This window comes from Bufo bufo, chromosome 2, assembly GCF_905171765.1.
Source record: "Bufo bufo chromosome 2, aBufBuf1.1, whole genome shotgun sequence".
In the NCBI taxonomy this organism is placed as follows: Eukaryota; Metazoa; Chordata; class Amphibia; order Anura; family Bufonidae; genus Bufo; species Bufo bufo.
In genome coordinates this window covers 30,205,105-30,229,128 of record NC_053390.1, presented here as the reverse complement: position 1 = coordinate 30,229,128, position 24,024 = coordinate 30,205,105, and the positions used below count along the sequence as shown (strand labels likewise).

General features: G+C 43.5%; 1 protein-coding gene across 1 annotated transcript; it reads right to left on the bottom strand.

Annotated features, from left to right (window-relative positions):
- Positions 1 to 5,711: 5,711 nt before the first annotated feature.
- On the bottom strand, positions 5,712 to 11,975 carry LOC120990683 (gastrula zinc finger protein XlCGF26.1-like). The gene is made up of 4 exons (XM_040419590.1): positions 11,915 to 11,975; positions 7,599 to 8,458; positions 6,917 to 7,265; positions 5,712 to 6,832 (listed from the first exon to the last, which is right to left on the bottom strand). The coding sequence occupies exons 1-4, from the start codon at positions 11,973 to 11,975 to the stop codon at positions 6,645 to 6,647; spliced, it is 1,458 nt and encodes a 485-aa protein (XP_040275524.1). The 3' UTR covers positions 5,712 to 6,644.
- Between the last annotated feature and the right edge of the window lie 12,049 nt (positions 11,976 to 24,024).

The window sequence follows — 24,024 nt, the reverse complement described above, 5'->3', positions numbered from 1 at the left end:
AAACCCCACCTCCCACAACGGATCCCCAAACGCTGCAGGCGTCTTGGTGCCTGTTCACACAGTCTCTCACATCCGGGATCAGTACTACACCTTGTTGTGGGGCGGGTTTGTCCAAGTTCGTGCAAGTTAGACAGGCCACGTGTCGGCCTGGAAAAGGGATTGGTTCCGGCCACAGGATCCCTCCTTTCGGTCCTTCGCTGAGCCTGCAGCAATTAGGCAATCTTTGTTAGACGAGCGGACTACAGAGCTCAGACCGACTGTGCGGTCAGCCTCCCGTACAGCTCCCTGCAGTGAGATAGGAGACCACACTTCATCAGCCCCACAGTCAGTGAGCATCAAACCTAATTTCACAGCCCTAGGTGTAGCAGGCATACCACACTCACTGAGAATAGTGAAGGATTAACTCCTTCCCTACCCAACTAAGGCCAGAGATAACCAACCTGCCAGGATCAGTGTAGACTGACACCAACAACCGAAACCCCCCCCCCCCCCCGCACGTATCTTCCATTCACTACTACTCCAGACACTTTCTTACTATATATATATATACACACACACACACACCATATATATATATATATATATATATATACATATATATATACACACAAACTACAGAGGACAATATACTATATATATATATATACACTACATAGGACAGTATACTGTATATATACTACAGAGGACAGTATTATATATATACACACTACAGAGGACAGTATACTGTATATAGTCAGGTCCATTAATATTGGGACATCGACACAATTCTAACATTTTTGCCTCTATACACCACCACAATGGATTTGAAATGAAACGAACAAGATGTGCTTTAACTGCAGACTGTCAGCTTTAATTTGAGGGGATTTACATCCAAATCAGGTGAACGGTGCAGGAATTACAACAGTTTGCATATGTGCCTCCCACTTGTTAAGGGACCAAAAGTAATGGGACAGAATAATAATCATAAATCAAACTTTCACTTTTTAATACTTGGTTGCAAATCCTTTGCAGTCAATTACAGCCTGAAGTCTGGAACGCATAGACATCACCAGACGCTGGGTTTCATCCCTGGTGATGCTCTGCCAGGCCTCTACTGCAACTGTCTTCAGTTCCTGCTTGTTCTTGGGGCATTTTCCCTTCAGTTTTGTCTTCAGCAAGTGAAATGCATGCTCAATCGGATTCAGGTCAGGTGATTGACTTGCCCATTGCATAACATTCCACTTTTTTCCCTTAAAATACTCTTTGGTTGCTTTTGCAGTATGCTTTGGGTCATTGTCCATCTGCACTGTGAAGCGCCGTCCAATGAGTTCTGAAGCATTTGGCTGAATATGAGCAGATAATATTGCCTGAAACACTTCAGAATTCATCCTGCTGCTTTTGTCAGCAGTCACATCATCAATAAATACAAGAGAACCAGTTCCATTGGCAGCCATACATGCCCACGCCATGACACTACCACCACCATGTTTCACTTAAGAGGTGGTATGCTCAGGATCATGAGCAGTTCCTTTCCTTCTCCATACTCCTCTCTTCCCATCACTCTGGTACAAGTTGATCTTGGTCTCATCTGTCCATAGGATGTTGTTCCAGAACTGTGAAGGCTTTTTTAGATGTTGTTTGGCAAACTCTAATCTGGCCTTCCTGTTTTGAGGCTCACCAATGGTTTACATCTTGGGGTGAACCCTCTGTATTCAGTCTGGTGAAGTCTTCTCTTGATTGTTGACTTTGACACACATACACCTACCCAGGGGCGTAGCTAAAGGCTCATGGGCCCTGGTGCAAGAGTTCAGCTTGGGGCCCTCTACTTTGTGGCAAGGGACAGGGAAACACATAGCCTTCGTGCCACCTAAGGCAAAAATTGAAACAGCACCCCCCCCCCCAATCCAAATTCTTGACCTAACCCCTTCCCTTCAGCCAGAGCTGTAACTTGACCAGCATGTAGTTTCTATAATACCAGTGTCCTCTTATATGGCACAAGAGTCTTTGGGCCCCCTCAGGCTCCTGGGCCCGGTAGCGACTGCTACCTCTGCACCCCCTATAGCTACGCCCCTGCACCTACCTCCTGGAGAGTGTTCTTGATCTGGCCAACTGTTGTGAAGGGTGTTTTCTTCACCAGGGAAAGAATTCTTTGGTCATCCACCACAGTTGTTTTGGTGTTCCTGAGCTCACCGCTGCATTCCTTCTTTTTAAGAGTGTTCCAAACAGTTGTTTTGGCCACGCCTAATGTTTTTGCTATCTCTCTGATGGGTTTGTTGTGTTTTTTCAGCCTAATGATGGCTTGCTTCACTGATAGTGACAGCTCTTTGGATCTCATCTTGAGAGTTGACAGCAACAGATTCCAAATGCAAATAGCACACTTGAAATCAGCTGCAGGGGTCTGGCAGTCACTGATAGCCGGGACCCCTGCTGTATCGGCGCCTTAACCCTTTCTTAGGCATCGTGGCTGCCTACCGTGAGAGCCTGTGAGATCCAGCCCCCTGGATCTCACAGGCAGGAAGCTGTAAGTGTATTACAGTGAGTAAAACACTTACAGCCAATGCATTACAATACACAAGTATTGTAATGCATTGTAAAGAGGATCGGATCCCCAAAAGTTGAAGTCCCAGAGTGGGACAAAAATGAAAGTTAAAAAAGAAGTTAAAAAAATAAAGTTTTATAAAAAATAAAAAAAGTTTCAAGTAGATTGTGAGCCCCACTGGGGACAGTTAGATGCTAATATTTGTGAAGCGTTGCGGATTATAGTAGCGCTATATAAGTGCATAAAATAAATAAATAAGTTAAAAAAAAACATCCTTCTCCCAAAATAAAGTAAAGTAGACATATTAGGTATCGCTACTTCTGTATCGAACGGCTCTATAAAAATATCACATGATCCACCACATCAGGTGAAAGTGGTAAAAAAAAAAAAAAATTGCCAAAAAAGCCATTTTCTGGTCACCTTGCCTCACAAAAAGTGTAATGCCAAATGATCAAAAAGTCTTATGTACCCCAAAATGGTACCAGTCATCTCATCCCACAAAAAATGAGCCCCTACCTAAGACAATCGCCCAAAAAATTTAAAAATAGGACTCTCAGAAAATGTCAACACAAAAACAAGATTTTATTGTGTTCAAAAATGATTTCACGTTTTGCGTTTGTATATGAATTTCGCAATAGCGATGTGCACCTGCATACAGGGTTGTGCTGACTGAATCCCCCACATTTTTTCTTTGTAGTATATATTGGAGGCGTGGCGATCTCCATGCAGTCATGCACACCTGACCAGTCAATCTGTCCTGGAGGCTGGTTTTAAAGTCAGTATAAAACTGAGTCTGCTTATATAGCACCTACCAGTAGCCATTTGGCTCCAGGAGAAGTATATAGTGGGCTCAGCATGCATGTTGGTACTTGCATCCCTGGATCCGATGAAAGCTGTAATGGCACCGGACGGGGTTAAAAGCAGAGTGTGCTTGGCGTGCATGCTGCACCTGCATTCCCTGGACTTTGTGTGGCTGTCATGGACCATAAACAGGTAGGAACTAGTGTTAGGGACCACTTCATAGAGGCGACCTTGACGTGGTGAGTGGCTTATTACGCTTTGGCCAAAATGTACACCAATGCCTCATCCAGCATAGAGGCAGGGCAGAATGCTGGTTGCAGAGTGCTATTGTATTTGTATTTCGCCATAGCGATGTGCACCTGCATACAGGGTTGTGCTGACTGAATCACCCACAAAAATGATTTCACTGCGTAAAACTTAACAAAAATATAAATGATAGATATATTTGGTATCGCCGCATCCGTAACAACCTGCTCTATAAAAATATCACATTATATGCTCCCTCAGGTGAATGCTGTAAAAAGAATTTAAAAAATAACTATGCCAAAACAGCCATTTTTTTCATCTTGCCTCACAAAAAGTGTAATACCAAGCGATCAAAAAGACTTATGTACCCCACATCATCCCACAAAAAATCAGCCCCTACATAAGACAATCACTTAAAAAATAAAAACCAATGGCACCCATAAACCTATCCATCAAAATCTGCGCTACAAAAGCCATATGGCGCTCCTTCCGTTCTGAGTCCTGTCATGTGCCCCCACAGCAGTTTACCACCACATATGGGGTGTTGCCGTATTCAGGAAAAAATGGGTAACAAATTATGGGGTGCTTTTCCTCCCGTTACTCCTTGTAAAAAAGAAAAATTTGGGGCTAAAGGAACATTTTATTGGAAGAAACAAAACTTTAAATTTTTACAGCCAAGTGTTTCCAAATTCCATAAACCGCTTAGGGGGTCAAAATGCTTACTACCCTCCTTAATATTTTCTTTACAACAACAACGAAACATTTGTAAAGCGCTATTCTCCTGTAGGACTCAAAGCGCATATGTTTAAGGCAGAGGTGTCCAAACTTTTTTCGAAGCGTGACAGATTTCATGAAGTGAATGTGCTAGGGTCGACCATTTTGCCTGACATTCTTTGAACCCTTAAAATTAAATGCAAATTAACTATTTTATGCAAAGTTTATTGAAAATGGCATACCTTTCATTTTGTGACTTGGATGACAAATCTAAACAGGTGTTAAATCACTCTGCCTTTAATATTAAAAAAAACAGGAAGCTGAAATATATCAGGAACCTTGAAAAGTACATTACACAAAGTAATAAAGGTTGTCTGTCAACTTTTAAGTTAAAAAAATGTGAACAGGAACATAACATTAAGTATACATGTGTTCAAATATATTTATAACTGATTCAGACCAACTGACATTAACTGAGATATGTATTAATCTCAATTGAAAAAAAAAAAACTTGCCTGCACTAATGTGAAGGGTGAAACTGAGATCTGGACTGCAGCACAAAGCCTAGGTCTGGTCCAAAGGCCGTGGTTTTGATGCGCAAAATGTCACGCAGGTTAGAGTCACTTAGTCTTGTCCTCACGCAGTTCTTGTCAAGGTTCAGAACAGAGAATGTCACCCTGCCGATTACTCCATATGCCACTCAGATAAAATAATTTATGACTGCTGAGGAAGGTCCGTTTGAGACCAAACGTCCGGTCAGCTTTTTCTATTTTTCTGATTTCAGCATAAATTGGGCAACTGGAACATGAAAATAATGCATGAATAAAAAATTCTTAAATGCAACCAAAACCTGAGTGCCTCAATTTCTACTACATGAATGTGGCTATTCTAGCCTTTGATTGGCACCGGAACTTTCAGAGTGCGGTTCTCCATTTTCTCTCAACTATGGCAGAACTAACAGAAACAAATTAGGGTACTTTCACACTTGCGGCAGAGGATTCTGGTAACCGTCGCTGGAACTTCCTGCCAGATCAGTCTAAACGTATGCAAACTGATGGCATTTGTCAGACGGATCAGGATCCTGATCCATATGACAAATGCATTGAAATTTATTTTATTCTTCACAATTTTTGCGGTCCGAGCATGCGCAGACCGCAAAAAAAGGATCCGTTTTGCCAGAACACTCGGGGACGGATCCGGCATTAATGCATTTTAATGGGAAAAAATTCCGGCATTCCAGAATTTTGGATGAAGATAAAACCGCAGCATGTCAAGTCCCGCATGGCGAGAGATCCCAGGAGTCCTGAGTGGCGCTCGGGGACTCACTGCGGGGGTAAGATCTATATTTTGTCAACTTACCTGTGGGGCCTTATCAGCCCGGAACGCAGGCCGCAATTGGCCCGCGGGCCAGACTTTCGACATGCCTGTTCTACACCAACATAGAAAATGGTTCTTAACTGTAAGAGCAGTGAGACTATGGAGCTGTCTGCCACGGGGGAAGGGGGTCTTGAACTCACTAAAAGAGTTTAAGAGGGGCCTGGATGTATTTCTTGAGTTAAATAATATCACAGGTTATAGAAACTAGTATTCTGGAGATTGGTAGTTGATCAAGGAAGTTATTCTGCCTGATTGACTGGGAAGGAAATTTTTCCCCTAAAATTAAAAAAAATTGTCTTCTACCGTGTTTTTTTTTTTTTCTTTCCACTGGATGCACTTTGTAGGAAAATAGACTGAAATGGATGGACATATGTCTTTTTCAGACTTACAAGCTATATTACTATGTATGTTGATCTTTTTTCAGGATGCCAAGGGAGTCAAGTGTCAGACCACCAACAGTCTGAAGATCCTGAGAATAGATCGATTCCATGAAACCTGAATATACCTTTAATATCTGTGAATAACTGGAGTTAATTTTTTTGCTCCTATAGCATTTCCCATATTACAAAACCTAACATGGTTTCTATTTATCTGATAAGATATAGAATTTTATTTCCTTACAAAACATTTTTCCCATATAAAACAACAAATCGGCTTCTCTCCTGTGTGACTAGTCTGATGTTCCTTAAGTTCTGCTTTGGATATAAAGCATTTCCCACATTCTGAGCACGAAAATAGCTTCTCTCGTGTGTGACTTCTCTCATGTCTAACCAGATTTGACTTATCTATAAAAAATTTCCCACATTCTGAACATGAATAGGGCTTCTCTCCTATGTGAATTCTCTCATGTGTAACAAGATTTGATTTCTGTTTAAAACATTTCCCACATACTGAACATGAGTATGTTTTCTTTGTTTTTATTTGCTGTGTGATGTTTCTTGTGTGTAACAAGATGGGATTTATTTGTAAAGCACTTCCTACATTCTGATCAAGAGTATGGCTTTTCCATTGTGTGAATTCTCTCATGACTAACAAGACTTGATTTCTGTGTAAAAGATTTATCACATTCTGAACATGAATACGGTTTGTTTCCTGTGTGAATTCTCTCATGTCTATGAAGATTTGATTTCTCTGTAAAGCACTTCCCACATTCTGAACATGAATATGGCTTCTCTCCTGTGTGAATTCTCTCATGAATAACAAGACTTGGTTTATCTATAAAGCATTTCCCACATTCTGAACATGAATATGGTTTCTCACCTGTGTGAATTCTCTCATGTTTAATAAGATCTGACTTTTGTGCAAAACATTTCCCACATTCTGAACATGAATACGGTTTTTTTCCTGTGTGACTTCTTTCATGTCTATGAAAATTTGATTTCTCTGTAAAGCACTTCCCACATTCTGAACATGAATACGGTTTCTCTCCTGTGTGAATTCTCTTATGTTTAACAAGATCTGACTTTTGTGCAAAACATTTCCCACACTCTGAACATAAATATGTTTTTTCTCCTGTGTGACTTCTCGCATGTCTAAGAAGATTTGATTTCTCTGTAAAGCACTTCCCACATTCTGAACACGAATAAGGCTTCTCTCCTGTGTGAATTCTCTCATGGGCAACAAGGTCTGATGTTTGTGCAATTTTTTTCCCACATTCTGAAAATGAATATGGTTTTTCTACTATGTGACTTCTCTCATGAATAACAAGACTTGGTTTATCTTTAAAGCATCTCTCACATTCTGAACATGAATATGGTTTCTCACCTGTGTGAACTCTCTCATGTTTAACAAGATCTGATTTTTGTGTAAAACATTTCCCACATTCTGAACATGAATATGGTTTCTCACCTGTGTGAATTCTCTCATGTCTAACAAGATTTGATTTCTCTGTAAAGCACTTCCAACATTCTGAACATGAATATGGCTTCTCACCTGTGTGAACTCTCTCATGTTTAACAAGATATGATTTTTGTGTAAAACATTTCCCACATTCTAAACATGAATATGGTTTTTCTCCCGTGTGACTTTTTTTATGTCTAAAAAGATTTGATTTCTCTCTAAAACATTTATCACATTCTGAACATGAATATGGCTTCTCTACTGTGTGAATTCTCTCTTGGGCAACAAGGTCTGATGTTTGTGTAAAACTTTTCCCATATTGTGTAGATGAATGTGGTTTCTCTCCTGTGTGACTTTTCTCATGAATAAGAAGACTGGGTTTATCCATAAAATATTTTCCACATTCTGAACAAGAATACTTTTTTTTTCCTGTGTGACTTCTCTCATGTCTAAGAAGATTTGACGTCTCTGTAAAGCGCTTCCCACATTTTGAACATGAATATGGCTTCTCTCCTGTGTGTATTCTCTTATGTTTAACAAGATCTGACTTTTGTGCAAAACATTTCCCACACTCTGAACATGAATATGTTTTTTCTCCTGTGTGACTTCTCACATGTCTAAGAAGATTTGATTTCTCCGTAAAGCACTTCCCACATTCTGAACATGAATATGGTTTCTCAGTTGTGTGAATTCTTCTGTATGTAGAAATAGCTGAGATTTCTGAAAACTCTTTACCACACTGGAACCTTTTACCCCCTTTCTGACTTGTACTTGTGGTAACAATCTGTGATCGGTCAGGAGAAGGTTCCTCGTGATTAGGAGGATTACATAACAGATCTATACTGTGAAGTCCTAAATGTACATTGACGTTTTCTTCTGAAGAGCACTGCATGATATCTCCATCTTCTGCTTTATAATTTAGTGATAACATGATGTCTTCATCAGAATTCTTACTGGGATTTTCTGTTAAGATAAAAAAAATAATAATAATTAAAACCGCAGAGAAAACATATAACAATCCTATTAGGCTGGAATTAGATCCAGAAAAAACTACACATGTAATTTCAGCCTTAGGCTGAATGCACACGGCCGTGTTCCGAGGCCGAGAGGGGTCCGTGGTAACATGGCCTGGAATCCTGTTGAGAGCAGCAGGAGCGCACGGCGTCATTGGTTGCTATGACGCCGTGCGCTTCATGCCGCCGCTGCACTACAGTAATACACTCGTATAGTGTATTACTGTAGTGCAGCGGCGGCATGAAGCGCACGGCGTCATAGCAACCAATTGCGCCGTGCGCTCCTGCTCTCAACAGGAAACCAGGCCGTGTTACCACGGACCGCTCTCGGCCACGGAACACGGCCGTGTGTATTCGGACTTATACAGCTTTCTATACACTGACAAAGTTCAGGATTCTGATCAGTTCCCACATTCCTCAACACAAACTGCATTATTGACTAGATCTTAGACCTGATGAAGCTGGTGGATTCACAAAAAAAATTAAAAAAAAGTCATAATGCCTACCTAGAGCTTAATTGTCAAGCACGTTGCAGTGCACCTCCTCCACTGCTGCTGCTGAACTTTCACACATGCTCAGCACAAGCTGCATTTTCCCTGGTTCCACACTGAGATCCTCCATTTTCCAGCAGCCGTTTCAGTTGGAATTGCAGCTTCTAATTCCATCTACTGCTTATTTTCCTGCAGCCTGTACTGAGCATGTGTCAGATATCAGCAGCAGATTCCCAGGGGGCTGTGTTGTCTGGAACTTAAGTGAGTTGCCAGTTCTGGTGGCCCCTGTAATTTATATGATTTGCTGCCTGCGGTAGGCCCTTTAATCTTTATGACTTACCATCGCCATATCACTCCATGACATCTTTCCTCCTCTACAGTCCTGACACAGGGGCCAACATCAGGATGTTCTGTGTGGGCGGCGCTAACATTACAGACTGGTTGCTAGCTAGCCACGCCCATCTTTTCTTAACTGTGTCCAGTTAATGCTTCATTTTGTGGTGGAAAGAATTGCAATTTTTGTCCCGTCTCACCTCCCAAAAAAATCTAATTATGTTTCAAAAGTATTTACTGGTAATGTTGAACGGAAATACATAAATATGCAAGTGGATAAAACAAAAAAGTACAATAAAGAAAGCAAATAAAGGAGTTATCTGCTATATAATGATAGGGGCTGTGTCCTCCCACCCCTCGGCCAACTAGGGATATATGTAAAAGAGAGAGCGAAGAGAGAGAAAGAAGAAAAAAACTCCACCCCTAGTCATGGGGACAAAAAGTAGGGAACATAGCACAATTCATCCATAGATTCCATATCTTAGAGAACTGTTTTCTAGTATCTGAGAGGGTCACTTTTCATAATTTGCTTAATTCTCTGGATAACTGCTAAGATGGATAAAGAGGGTGGTCTCTAAGCAACATGTATGCACGCGACCATCAAAATATATAGTAAAAATGTACATGTTGCATTAGTATATAGGACCTAATAGGTAGACAGGAGCTGACAGCTGGACCTCTATGAACGACGCAAACAGTCCCTTCTGAATACTGGCCCAAAATTGGTTAACTATCGGACAGATCCATTATATGTGAAGGGTTTTACCTGTCTCTTGGCATTTCCTAAAACAGGGATGCTCAACCTGCAGCCCTACAGCTGTTGTAAAACTACAACTCCCACCATACCCTGCTGTAGGCTGTTCAGGCATGATGAGAATTGTGGTTTTTCAACAGCTGGAGGGCCGTAGGTTAAGCATGCCTGCCCTAAAACATAAAGAAGAGAATGACTGATATACACTGCTCAAAAAAATAAAGGGAACACAAAAATAACACATCCTAGATCTGAATTAATTAAATATTTTTCTCAAATACTTTGTTCTTTATATAGTTGAATGTGCTGACAACAAAATCACACAAAAATTAAAAAATGGAAATCAAATTTTTTAACCCATGGAGGTCTGGATTTGGAGTCACACTCAAAATTAAAGTGGAAAAACACACTACAGGCTGATTCAACTTTGATGTAATGTCCTTAAAACAAGTCAAAATGAGGCTCAGTAGTGTGTCTGGCCTCCACGTGCCTGTATGACCTCCCTTCAACGCCTGTGCATGCTCCTGATGAGGTGGCGGACGGTCTCCTGAGGGATCTCCTCCCAGACCTGGACTAAAGCATCTGCCAACTCCTGGACAGTCTGTGGTGCAACGTGACGTTGGTGGATAGAGCGAGACATGATGTCCCAGATGTGCTCAATTGGATTCAGGTCTGGGGAACGGGCGGGCCAGTCCATAGCATCAATGCCTTCGTCTTGCAGGAACTGCTGACACACTCCAGCCACATGAGGTCTAGCATTGTCTTGCATTAGGAGGAACCCAGGGCCAACCGCACCAGCATATGGTCTCACAAGGGGTCTGAGGATCTCATCTCGGTACCTAATGGCAGTCAGGCTACGTCTGGCGAGCACATGGAGGGCTGTGCGGCCCTCTAAAGAAATGCCACCCCACACCATTACTGACCCAATGCCAAACCGGTCATGCTGGAGGATGTTGCAGGCAGCAGAACGTTCTCCACGGCATCTCCAGACTCTGTCACATCTGTCACATGTGCTTAGTGTGAACCTGCTTTCATTTGTGAAGAGCACAGGGCGCCAGTGGCGAATTTGCCAATCTTGGTGTTGACTGGCAAATGCCAAACGTCCTGCACGGTGTTAGGCTGTAAGCACAACCCCCACCTGTGGACGTCGGGCCCTCATATCACCCTCATGGAGTCTGTTTCTGACCGTTTGAGCAGACACATGCACATTTGTGGCCTGCTGGAGGTCATTTTGTAGGGCTCTGGCAGTGCTCCTCCTGTTCCTCCCTGCACAAAGGCGGAGGTAGCGGTCCTGCTGCTGGGTTGTTGCCCTCCTACAGCCTCCTCCACGTCTCCTGATGTACTGGCCTGTCTCCTGGTAACGCCTCCATGCTCTGGACACTACGCTGACAGACACAGCAAACCTTCTTGCCACAGCTCGCATTGATGTGCCATCCTGGATAAGCTGCACTACCTGAGCCACTTGTGTGGGTTGTAGACTCCGTCTCATGCTACCACTAGAGTGAAAGCACCGCCAGCATTCAAAAGTGACCAAAACATCAGCCAGGAAGCATAGGAACTGAGAAGTGGTCTGTGGTTACCACCTGCAGAACCACTCCTTTATTGGGGGTGTCTTGCTAATTGCCTATAATTTCCACCTGTTGTCTATCCCATTTGCACAACAGCATGTGAAATTGATTGTCACTCAGTGTTGCTTCCTAAGTGGACAGTTTGATTTCACAGAAGTGTGATTGACTTGGAGTTACATTGTGTTGTTTAAGTGTTCCCTTTATTTTTTTGAGCAGTGTATAATATGCAATCTGGTAGGTACCAATTGCACCCTATAAAGTACCTTCAGCAAGGTTTCCATCAACTTCACCTGCCAACCTCCCTTGCTGATCACCGTACAACATTCATTCCATTGTAGGGTTGTTTCGGGTATCGAATTTTCGATACCCAATTGATACTTTTGTCTGGTATCGACCTTGATACCGGCATTTGCCTTTTTTTCGATACTAGGCTTGCACAGTCTAGTATCAGAGAACATGGAGAGCGCTGCTCTCAGCGCGCTCCGTGTTATTCTCAGCAGCACATGGGAGAAGGAAGCAGTCTCTCCCTCCCCCCTGTGCTACTGCCACCAATGAGGAGAGAGGGGCGGGCGCACTGCACCACCAATGAAAGTAAACGTTTAATACAAATCCAGGAGGCTGGTGCTGGCGGGGAGCTGTGATCAGCGGCAGTTAACTCCTCAGGTGCTGCACCCGCCTCCTGTATTAAATGTTAATGATCATTGGTGGCACAGTGCTGCACCCCCCCTCCTCCCCAGTATTAAAATCATTGGTAGCAGTGGCCACAGGGTCCCCTCCCCTCCTCCTCATTGGTGGTGCAGTGGCAGCTCCTGATCAGAGCACCAGCAGTGTAATCCTGGGGCTCCGATCAGTTACCATAGCAGCCAGGATGGTACTGAAGCCCTGGCTGCCATGGTAAGCTCCCTGCTGCTGTGTGCACAAAGCCCAGGACAGCAAGGAGAGTGTGAGGTCCTATTCACCCGAATAGAGCTCTATCAGGGTGAATAGGACAAGAGAATTAAAGATCCCAGGTTCTAAGCCCCTAAGAGGGGAAATAGTTATTAAATCAAAAAAGTAAAAAAAAAAAATTATAATATTAAGTATAAATCACCCCCTTTCCCAATTTTACATATAAAATATATAAAAAATAAACATATTACATATCGCCACGTCCAAAAAGCTAAAACATGTCCTATGTAGGGAACGCCGTAACAGGGAAAAAAAATAATAATAAACTGCACAATTCGCCTTTTTTTAGTCACCTTGTCCCCCCCAAAAATTGAATCGGACTGTTCTATTATGGGCCAGACGTTCCATAAAATGCAGAATGCATGCGGATTTTTTTGGCGTTTTATTTTTTTCGCGTGGTATCGAATTGTATTGAGTATCGCAATACTTTTTTGTGGTATCGAAACCGAATCAAAACTTTAGTATCGAAACAACCCTATTTCATTGTTCCAGAGTAAGTGTCCACAGAATCCGATTCCCATCAATACATAAAAGTATCAGAAAAAGTGGAATTGACCATGGAATAAATGAAAGAAAGGGATCCTTTTTCTACTGCTCTATACTGACAAAACCTCTCAAAGGAGGTATATTCAACCATCTTATCGGAACTAAGGAGGATAAAAAAATGGAAAACCTGATTGACTCTTAAAATGAACACTTTTAAAATATGTTAATGAGCCTCTAGGTACTACTGGGGCGTTGCTTCAGCACCTAGAGGCTCGGTCTACTCACCCTTTGGCACGCCCAGGTCCAGTTGATTGACTGTCGAGTTCTCCTCATAGTCATGTAAATCCCACGCCTGCGCCGTCCCGTTTAGTATTCGGCGCAGACGCAGTGAGTGAAGGACGCGCTCCTGCGGCCGGCTTCCTCACTGCACCTGCACCGAAGGAAGCTGGTAGCAGGAGCGCGTCCTTCACTCACTGCGCCTGTGCTAAATACTAAACGGAACGGTGCAGGATTTACGTGACGATAAGGAGAATGCAACAGTCAATCAACAGGACCTCGGCGTGCCAAAGGGTGAGTAGACCGAGCCTCTAGGTGCTGAAGCAACACCCCAGTAGCACCTAGAGGCTCATTAGCATATTTTAAAAGTCTTTATTTTAAGAGAACGGCGGCAGGCAGGGAGTTATAAAGAACACTGTTATGTACTGCTGACATTAGCACATCGCTAATGTCAGTCAGCTACATAACGTTATTTCTGATGGCAGAAACGCTTTAAGGAGGGATATCGAGCTATAATTTCCCAGGAGTGGGTGATCTTTGTCAGGTTTAGGGATTACTGTAATTAATGCAGTTTAAGAGATCTAAAAGTAGTGGACCACCCTGCACCATATAATCACAGAAACTCTTCAAATGTGGCAAAAGAATCTTAAAATTTTTCTAAAATAAAGCGCAGAGAACCCGTCCTCTTCCAGTGATTTCCCACTTTTTAAGGACATTATGGTTGAGTCTAGTTATTCATTAATGATGGGGAGATTAAGAGTGGCAGTGTCTGAAGGCAACAGTTTTGGAATTGGTAAACGAGCTAAAATGGAAGATACGTCAGAAACAGGAGCATCCTTAGGGTCAGAATACAGCTTTTGGCAAAATGCATGGAATTGGTGATATACCGTATCTTGACAGGATTGGATGTGACCTGACCTCCTGTGTCCCTAAACAAAATGCTTCTCATTTCAACCTGGAAGTCAGGATTGTTTCAAAGATGTAAGTGTTTGGAGCATTGATAAGAGAGCCTAAAATGTTGGTACGAGATTTTCCACATCACCAAGGTATCCCTAAGAAGGACAGACCCCTTTATAGAGGGAGGGAGAGTAGCCAACCTTGAATGAGCCAGGGCCATAAGAGCTCAGGGATAGGCAAGTTGTTGCTCCAATATGGTGTTGGAATAAAAGGAGGTACCATGTGTCCAGTCAAAGAGGTGTCTAAATCGGCAGGCTAAGTCGTACCGTCTGAGATTAGGGAAATTTACACCTCCCTCCTCTCTAGACAACATTAATTTAGATAAACCTATCCTAGGTTTCCTCCTTAGCCAGATAAACTTGGTGAAACTGGAGAGTAAACATTGCACGTCTGCGTTCTTCATCAGTAGAGAAGGGATAGAGAAGCCGTGCAAAGCACGACATTTTGACCAGATGGCATCGATCCTCCATATTCAGAGGTAGTCCTAACCATCTCAACAGATCAGATTGTATCCTATGTATCAGAGGAGAGTAATTCAGCTGGTACAGAGAGGGTGGCTCCTACCTTCACCCCTAAATATAAACCGAGGTCACGATCAGAGACAGAGGATACTTTAGGTTTTCCCACTGTCCACAGCAATTCACATTTAGAGATATTGACATGATATCCAGAACACATTCCAAAATCTCTAAGTGCCTACAATATCACCGGGGCTCCCTTCTCCGGATCTAATAGAAATAATATATCATCGGTGAACTGGGCTATTTTAACCCATCGGACATTGTCAAAAGCCTTTTCGGCATTTAAAGGGGTTATCCGACTTAAATAAATCTATTCTAATTGCATTTATTGTAGACCAGTGAAAGATTCTTAAAATCACTTTCATCACCTATCACTGTTTGGCCAGTTCAGTTCAGGGTCATGTTACACCTGACGTCAGTAACCCTGCTCTGCTGGTGACGTCTCGTTTACAAGCTTCTCCCTGCTTGAGGGAGTGGCCAGGCTGTGTAAACGAGACGTCAGAGCCTCTGGTGCCCTCCCCCCTCCAGCTCTTGTCACTGCCTCGGCTCTGCTATGCGATCACTCATGTGCAGTACATACCAAGGTGATCTCTTCTCCAGCAGCACAGGGTATGTTTGTCCCTCCTGCATTCACTGGGGCTAGCGGTGGCAGTTTGTAAACGTTCCCCTCTGCATCTGGGGATCGTTATTACAGCCCTGGGTCGTCGTCGTCCCCCCCACAATAGTACACATTCAACACCCCCTGGGAAATATAAATAAATTATTGGCCATCATTATTATGATCATCATCATCATTATTCAGCTATATAAAATCCTTATCTGCCACCAATATATGGATTTATCTAAGCAATATCCATATTGAATATATATTTGAATAATATAGATATTGCTTAGATACAGATAATGCTAATGATATTTTCACACTAGCGGCAGGACGTATCCGACAGGCTGTTCACCCTGTCGGATCCGCCCTGTCTCTATTTGACGGTGCCGCTGGACGGATCCGTTATTGCAATTCATTTCTAGACGGATCCGCACCTGGATCCGTCTACAAATGCTGTCACTTGTCACACTGATCGGTGGATCCAGCAGGCACGCAGCTCCGACGATGGAGCTGCCGTGCGGATCCGGCGTTGCAAAACAACTGAAGGACGGATCCGCCCTTCCGGTCTGCGCATGCGCAGAACATGAAAAATGTGAAAAAGACTGACAGAGGGATCCGTCCATCGACATGACAAGCGGATAGACGGATCCGCCCTTCCGGTCTACGCATGCACAGAACATGAAAACTGTGAAAAAGACTGCAAGAGGGATCCGTCCATCCGCATGGCAAGCGGATAGACGGATCCGTTATTGCAATGCATTTCTAGACGGATCCGCACCTGGATCCGTCTACAAATGCTGTCAGTTGTCACACTGATTGGCGGATCCGGCGGGCAGCTCAGACGATGGAACTGCCTGCCGGATCACACTAACGCTACTGTGAAAGTACCATAAAAAGTCGAAAATCCAGGACTTTTAGTCAAGTGGCCGCTCGCTGTGCGCGGCCGTGCTGCGCCATAGCTCCACCACCGTCCCCTTTATAGTCAATGGGGACAGAGCGGCAGTCCAGCGGCACGGCAAAATAGCGGCTGGCCGGATCCGACAGGGTGAACAGCCTGTTGGATCGATCCTGCCTCTAGTGTGAAAGTAGCCTTAGGCTCCATTCACACATCCGCAAATGGGTCCGCATTTGTTCTGCAATTTTGCGGAACGGGTGCGGACCCATTCATTTTCTATGGTGACGGAATTTGGAATTAGTGCAAATACGTCCTCCTTGATATACTGTAATAACAGAAAGAAAATTTTTAGACTAGAAACAAAACCAAACATGAAAGAAATGTATGTAAAATAACATAACTTACACTGTGCAGCTGCAATGTGACAGGGAGGTCTTCTGCCCTGTGTGTGCAGAGCAGGGGGCGGGGAAGGTCAGGTTGTTCACGCCCAGAAATATTCATGAGGCAGAGCTCAGGCTTTGTTGGTACACGCCCCCTCACCTTGTACTGCAGCATGTAAACAAAGCAATGACAGGACCATGAAAAGGTGCAAATATGGGTTTTAACTTGATGAAATCAAGCTTAACCAAATTATATGTATATCCTGATGGATTTTAAGTGTTTTTTTTTTTTTTTTTATTAACTCGGATAACCCCTTTAAGATAAACAAGGCCTAGTAGGCTGCTGGGACCGGCGCCAGGTTTGGTCGAGAACAGACAACACCATCCTGATGTTTGTGATAGCAGACCTTCCCTGTGTAAAGCCTACTTGTTCTGGGCCAAGAAGGGTAGGCATAACATTTGCTAGTCTATCTGCTATAAGCTTCAAGAGGATTTTTGCATCTACATTCAAGAAAGTGAAGTATTGAAGTATGTAGTTTGAAATCTGCTTTGTGCTAGGGTCGCTAATAGTTTGCCTGACTTATTACCATATCTGAAACAACAGACTGGCTGATATACAGTATAACCCTCCAGCAATATTTTCCGTCAACCTGAGACATATGCAATAATGGGCCCCGTAGAACAGCCTTAGTGGTGTCCCAATAAAGCGAGGGCCGACACCGATGTCCCTCATTAGTGGAGGCACATTCTCCCCACCAGGACTCCAGCAAATGTCTCATCATTGGTCAATTGTGAGGAAAAACACCATAAAATGTCCGAGCCTCTCTCATGGGACTCAGCTAGTGTCAAGGAGATTGGGGAGTGGTATTTATGAGCAGGGAAATAAAACGTAAACTCTCTACTAGTAGGATTAGGATATCTCCTAGGGTCTCACATAGGCGGATTTTCTAGGAGGAAACCTTGTTATGCAGTCGAGGGGGTGGTGTTCCCATCACTATCGTCTTTGCCTCCAAATCTGTGTCCATGTCTGAGTACTCCATCGCAGGCATACAGCAATCAACATCTCAAATATAATATAAGAAAAGAAAAATAACCAAACAAAAAAATATGTACCATGGGCCTGAAACAGAAGATGCATACTTTCCTGCTCCCTGCCGCTCCCGCTGTCTCCATCTTCTGGTTCCGGCATTGTTTACATCTGGCTGGCTATGGGCATAGTGACTTGTACCTCTCCAGCCAATGACTGGCTTCAGTGGTGATGTGGCCACAAGCACCCCCAGATATACTGCAGGTCCGTGCAATAACCAGTAAGCATTTTCCCTGAAGGCTCACGCACGCGGCCATTGTTTTAGTCCGCATCTGAGACACATTTTTTTATGTGGCTTGGATGTGGACCCATTGACTCCATGTGCTGTCCGCATCCGTTACTCCACACATGGCTGGTGTCCTGCGGACCAAAAGAAAAGGTATGGTCATGTGTATGAGGCCTTACTAGCCGGGAAAGCACTTATTTAATGACCAGTCACTTTTTTGTGATATAGAGCACATGGTTCAAACACTTGTAACTTTTTTATTCTATGGACTACCGAAATAACTTTTGCAGCTTTTTATTACACAACACAGGGCTTTTTAATATACAAACCGGATTCCAAAAAAGTTGGGACACTATACAAATCGTGAATAAAAACTGAATGCAATGATGTGGAAGTGCCAACTTCTAATATTTTATTCAGAATAGAACATAAATCACGGAACAAAAGTTTAAACTGAGAAAATGTACCATTTTAATGGAAAAATATGTTGAATCTGAATTTCATCGTGTCAACAAATCCCCAAAAAGTTGGGACAAGGCCATTTTCACCACTGTGTGGCATCTCCCCTTCTTCTTACAACACTCAACAGACGTCTGGGTCCGAGTAGACCAGTTTCTCAAGTTTAGAAATAGGAATGCTCTCCCATTCTTGTCTAATACAGGCCTCTAACTGCTCAATCGTCTTGGGCCTTCTTTGTTGCACCTTCTTCTTTATGATGCGCCAAATGTTCTCTATAGGTGAAAGATCTGGAGTGCAGACTGGCCATTTCAGCACCCGGATCCTTCTCCCACGCAGCCATGATGTTGTGATTGATGCAGAATGTGGTCTGGCATTATCTTGTTGAAAAATGCAGGGTCTTCCCTGAAAGAGATGACGTCTGGATGGGAGCATATGTTGTTCTAGAACCTGAATATATTTTTCTGCATTGATGGTGCCTTTCCAGACATGCAAGCTGCCCATGCCACACGCACTCATGCAACCCCATACCATCAGAGATGCAGGCTTCTGAACTGAGCGTTGATAACAACTTGGGTTGTCCTTGTCCTCTTTGGTCCGGATGACATGGCGTCCCAGATTTCCAAAAAGAACTTTGAATCGTGACTCGTCTGACCACAGAACAGTCTTCCATTTTGGCACACTCCATTTTAAATTATCCCTGGCCCAGTGAAAACGCCTGAGCTTGTGGAATTTGCTTAGAAATGGCTTCTTCTTTGCACTGTAGAGTTTCAGCTGGCAACGGCGGATGGCACGGTGGATTGTGTTCACTGACAATGGTTTCTGGAAGTATTCCTGAGCCCATTCTGTGATTTCCTTTACAGTAGCATTCCTGTTTGTGGTGCAGTGTCGTTTAAGGGCCCGGAGATCACGGGCATCCAGTATGGTTTTACAGCCTTGACCCTTATGCACAGAGATTGTTCCAGATTCTCTGAATCTTCGGATGATGTTATGCACAGTTGATGATGATAGATGCAAAGTCTTTGCAATTTTTCGCTGGGTAACACCTTTCTGATATTGCTCCACTATCTTTCTGCGCAACATTGTGGGAATTGGTGATCCTCTACCCATCTTGGCTTCTGAGAGACACTGCCACTCTGAGAAGCTCTTTTTATACCCAATCATGTTGCCAATTGACCTAATTAGTGTTAATTGGTCTTCCAGCTCTTCGTTATGCTCAAATATACTTTTTCCAGCCTCTTATTGCTACTTGTCCCAACTTTTTGGGGGATTTGTTGACACCGTGAAATTTTGAATCAACGTATTTTTCCTTTAAAATTATACATTTACTCGGATTAAACGTTTGATCTGTCATCTACGTTCTATTACAAATAAAATATTGACATTTGCCATCTCCACATCATTGCATTCAGTTTTTATTCACAATTTGTTTAGTGTCCCAACTTTTTTGGAACCCAGTTTGTATATTTTTAAACCTTTTTAGAGGAAAAATTGTTAGGAAACATTCTTTCCTGTATATACAGTGTAAGTGCTGCCAAAAATTACAAGGAAGAGGCACTCCTATACAACCTGTATATCACATAAAAGGAGGGCCTCATTCACATTGTGGTACAATTGTTCAGCTAGTGAGACTCCTACACTCCTAAAGCCTATGCACTAAGTGAAAGGGCTGCCAAAAATTAAAAGGAACCGGCACTCCAATATACCCTTTATCACACATAAAGGAGGGCATCATACACAATTAATGAAAAATTATCCTTGATGGCCTGCTGGTGACCCTCCAAAACATTCGGAGCGAGGGCTATAAAAAATTAGGGGTGAGTGCCTGCTGCTGAGCTGACCTTCTAAAACATTATATGTGAGGGCCTGCTGTTCAGCTGACGCTCTAAAACATTATACAGTCATGTGAAAAAATTAGGACACCCTTTGAAAGCATGTGGTTTTTTGTAACATTTTTAATAAATGGTTATTTCATCTCCGTTTCAACAATACAGAGAGATTAAAGTAATCCAACTAAACAAAGAAAACTGAAGAAAAGTCTTTTCAAGATCTTCTGTAAATGTCATTCTACAAAAATGCCTATTCTAACTGAGGAAAAAGATAGGACACCCTCACATGTATTCCCTCTTAAATTGGCTCAGATCTCACACAGGTATATCACACCAGGTGCACATAATTAGTAGATCGTTACTCTGCATGTTGAATGAGGCTTGCCCTATTTAAACCTCAGACATTTAGTTTGGTGTGCTCCTGACTGTTGAAGTGAGAGTGAGCACCATGGTGAGAGCAAAAGAGCTGTCAGAGGACTTCAGAAAAAAGATTGTAGCAGCCTATGAGTCTGGGAAGGGATTTAAAAAGATCTCAAAAGATTTTGAAATCAGCCATTCCACTGTCCGGAAGATAGTCTACAAGTGGAGGGCTTTCAAAACAACTGCTAACATGCCCAGGACTGGTCGCCCCAGCAAGTTCACCCCAAGAGCAGACCGCAAGATGCTAAAAGAGGTATCCAAAAACCCTAAAGTGTCATCTCGAGAACTACAGCAGGCTCTGGCTACTGTTGATGTAGAAGTACATGCCTCTACAATCAGAAAGAGACTGTACAAGTTTAACTTGCATGGGAGGTGTGCAAGGAGGAAACCTTTGCTTTCCAAGAGAAACATCGAGGCCAGACTGACATTTGCCAGCGATAAAGTTGACAAAGACCAGGACTTCTGGAATAATGTTCTTTGGACAGATGAGTCCAAAATTGAATTATTTGGACACAACAGCAGAGGACATGTTTGGCGTAAACCAAACACAGCATTCCAAGAAAAGAACCTCATACCAACTGTGAAGTATGGAGGTGGAAGTGTCATGGTTTGGGGCTGCTTTGCTGCAGCAGGACCTGGTCAGCTCACCATCATAGAATCCACGATGAATTCTACTGTGTATCAGAAGGTGCTTGAAGAACATGTGAGACCATCAGTTAGAAAATTAAAGCTGAAGCGGAACTGGACCATGCAACATGACAATGACCCAAAACATACTAGTAAATCAACCAAAGATTGGCTGAAAAAGAAGAAATGGAGAGTCCTGGAATGGCCAAGTCAAAGTCCAGATTTGAATCCCATTGAGATGCTGTGGGGTGACTTGAAAAGGGCTGTACGTGCAAGAAACCCCTCAAACATCTCACAGCTGAAAAAGTTCTGCATTGAGGAGTGGGGTAAAATTTCCTCAGACCGATGTCGAAGACTGGTAGATGGCTACAAGAACCGTCTCACTGCAGTTATTTCAGCCAAAGGAGGTAACACTCGCTATTAGGGGCAAGGGTGTCCTATCTTTTTCCTCAGTTAGAATAGGCATTTTTGTAGAATGACATTTACAGAAGATCTTGAAAAGACTTTTCTTCAGTTTTCTTTGTTTAGTCAGATTACTTTAATCTCTCTGTATTGTTGAAACGGAGATGAAATAACCATTTATTAAAAATGTTACAAAAAACCACATGCTTTCAAAGGGTGTCCTAATTTTTTCACAAGACTGTATGTGAGGGCCTATAGGTGAGCAGACCGTATAAAACATTGGAGGGGAGGGCCTGAAGGAGAGCGGACCCTATAAAACACTGTAGTGAGGGCCTACAGGTGAGCAGACCGTATAAATCATTAGAGGTGAGGGCCTACCGGTGAGCAGACCGTATAAAACATTGGAGGTGAGGGCCTGAAGGTAAGCGGACCCTATAAAACATTGTAGTGAGGGCCTACAGGTGAGCAGACCGTATAAAACATGGTAGTGAGGGCATATATACTGTATGGAAGAGAAGGAGGAGGATGAGAAAACAAGATTCAAACATATACCCTTTTTTTGCGGTGAAAAGGTTGCATCTGAATCTTGTGGATTGAGTACATTATAAAGCATACATTTAAATTGCGTTTTTGTTCCTCATTAGCTCAGCTTTCCTCTGGTGGAGTCGAGAAGTCAAGGGCAATCCAGGCCTTGTTCATTTTTATCTGAGTCAACCTGTCAGCATGGTCAGTGGACAAGCGGATACGCTTATCTGTTATAATGCCACCAGCAGCACTAAATACCCGCTCAGACAATACGCTGGCGGCAGGGAAGGCCAGCACCTCGAAGGCATAGAGCGCAAGTTTGGTCCACATGTCCAGCTTGGACACCCAGTAGTTGTAAGGCACCGAGGGATCATTGACGACGCTGACATGGTCTGCTATGTATTCCTTTACCATCTTCCAAAACCTTTCCCTCCTTGGGACAGTAGGCCGCGTTTCAGGGTGCTGTTGCTGGCAGGGTGTCATGAAAGTGTCCCATGCCTTGGAGAGTGTTGCCCTGCCTTTGTTTGAACTGGAGTGTGTTCCCCTTGTCTCCCCTCCTCATTTGGCTATGGAACTATGGACTCTGCCACCAGCTTTATCAGATGGAAATGTTTGGAGCAATTTCCTCAACAAGGACCTTCTGGTATTGCACCATTTTACTTGCCCTCTCCACCACAGGAATGAGAGATGAGAAGTTCTCTTTGTAGCGGGGGTCGAGAAGGGTGAACACCCAGTAATCTGTGTTATCTAAAAATGCGAAAGGCAGCCTAACATGAAGTCAGCCATGTGTGCCAGAGTACCAACAGGCAAGACGTCTATGTCGATGTCAGGATGACTCTCCATCTCCTCATCCTCTTCCTCATCACCTTGTGCCCATCCACATCGAACCGATGGAATTAAAGTTCCGTCGCTAGTACCCTCTGTAGCAGAGGCAACTATCTCCAGCTCCTCCACCTCATGGTCCAATTCGCACTGAGAAGACGAAATGTGGGTGGTATGGCTATCACCCTGTTTCAGAGCATCATCCTTAATTGTGAGTAGCGATCGTTTGAGTAGACACAGCAGTGGGATGCTTACGCTGATTATAGCGTTATCGCCCCTTACCATCTGTGTGGATTCATCAAAGTTTCTTAAAACCTCACAGAGGTCTGCCATCAATGCCCACTCCTCGCTTGTGAATAGTGGAAGTTGACTCGAAAGGCGACGACCATGTAGCAGCTGGTATTCCACAACTGCCCTCTGCTGCTCACAAAGCCTGGCCAACATGTGGAACGTGAAGTTCCAGCGCGTGCTCACGTCGCACAACAGTCGGTGAGCTGGAAGCCCCAAGCGCTGCTGCAGCGTTGACAGAGCGGCTGAAGCTGTGGATGACTTGTGGAAATGGGCATCCACGTGGCGCGCCTTTACTAGTAGCTCTGTCAAATTTGGGTATGTTTTAATAAACCACTGAACCACTAAGTTTAATACGTGCGCTAGGCATGGCACGTGCATCAGGTTGCTGAGCTCCAAAGCCGCCACCAAGTCACAGCCATTGTCCGACACAACCATGTCTGGTTGTAGGTTGAGTGGCGACAGCAACAGCTAGGTCTGGTCCCTTATACCCTGCCACAGCTCTGCGGCGGTGTGCTGTTTGTCCCCTAGGCAGATCAGCTTCAGCACGGCCTGTTGACGTTTCCCCACAGCAGTGCTACACTGCTTCCAACTACCGACTGATGGCTGACTGCTGGAGGTAGA

What these genes read in the sequence shown, in the direction of transcription:
- LOC120990683 (XM_040419590.1), bottom strand. Translation starts at nt 11,975, where the DNA reads ATGTTGTACGGTGATCAGCAAGGGAGGTTGGCAGGTGAAGTTGATGGA. An exon ending in ATCTTGTTAAACATGAGAGA is followed by an intron (nt 7,266 to 7,598) that starts GTTCACACAGGT and finishes GTTGCCCATGAG; the next exon opens with AGAATTCACACAGGAGAGAA. An exon ending in ACATGAGAGAATTCACACAG is followed by an intron (nt 6,833 to 6,916) that starts GTGAGAAACCAT and finishes GAATTCACACAG; the next exon opens with GAGAGAAGCCATATTCATGT.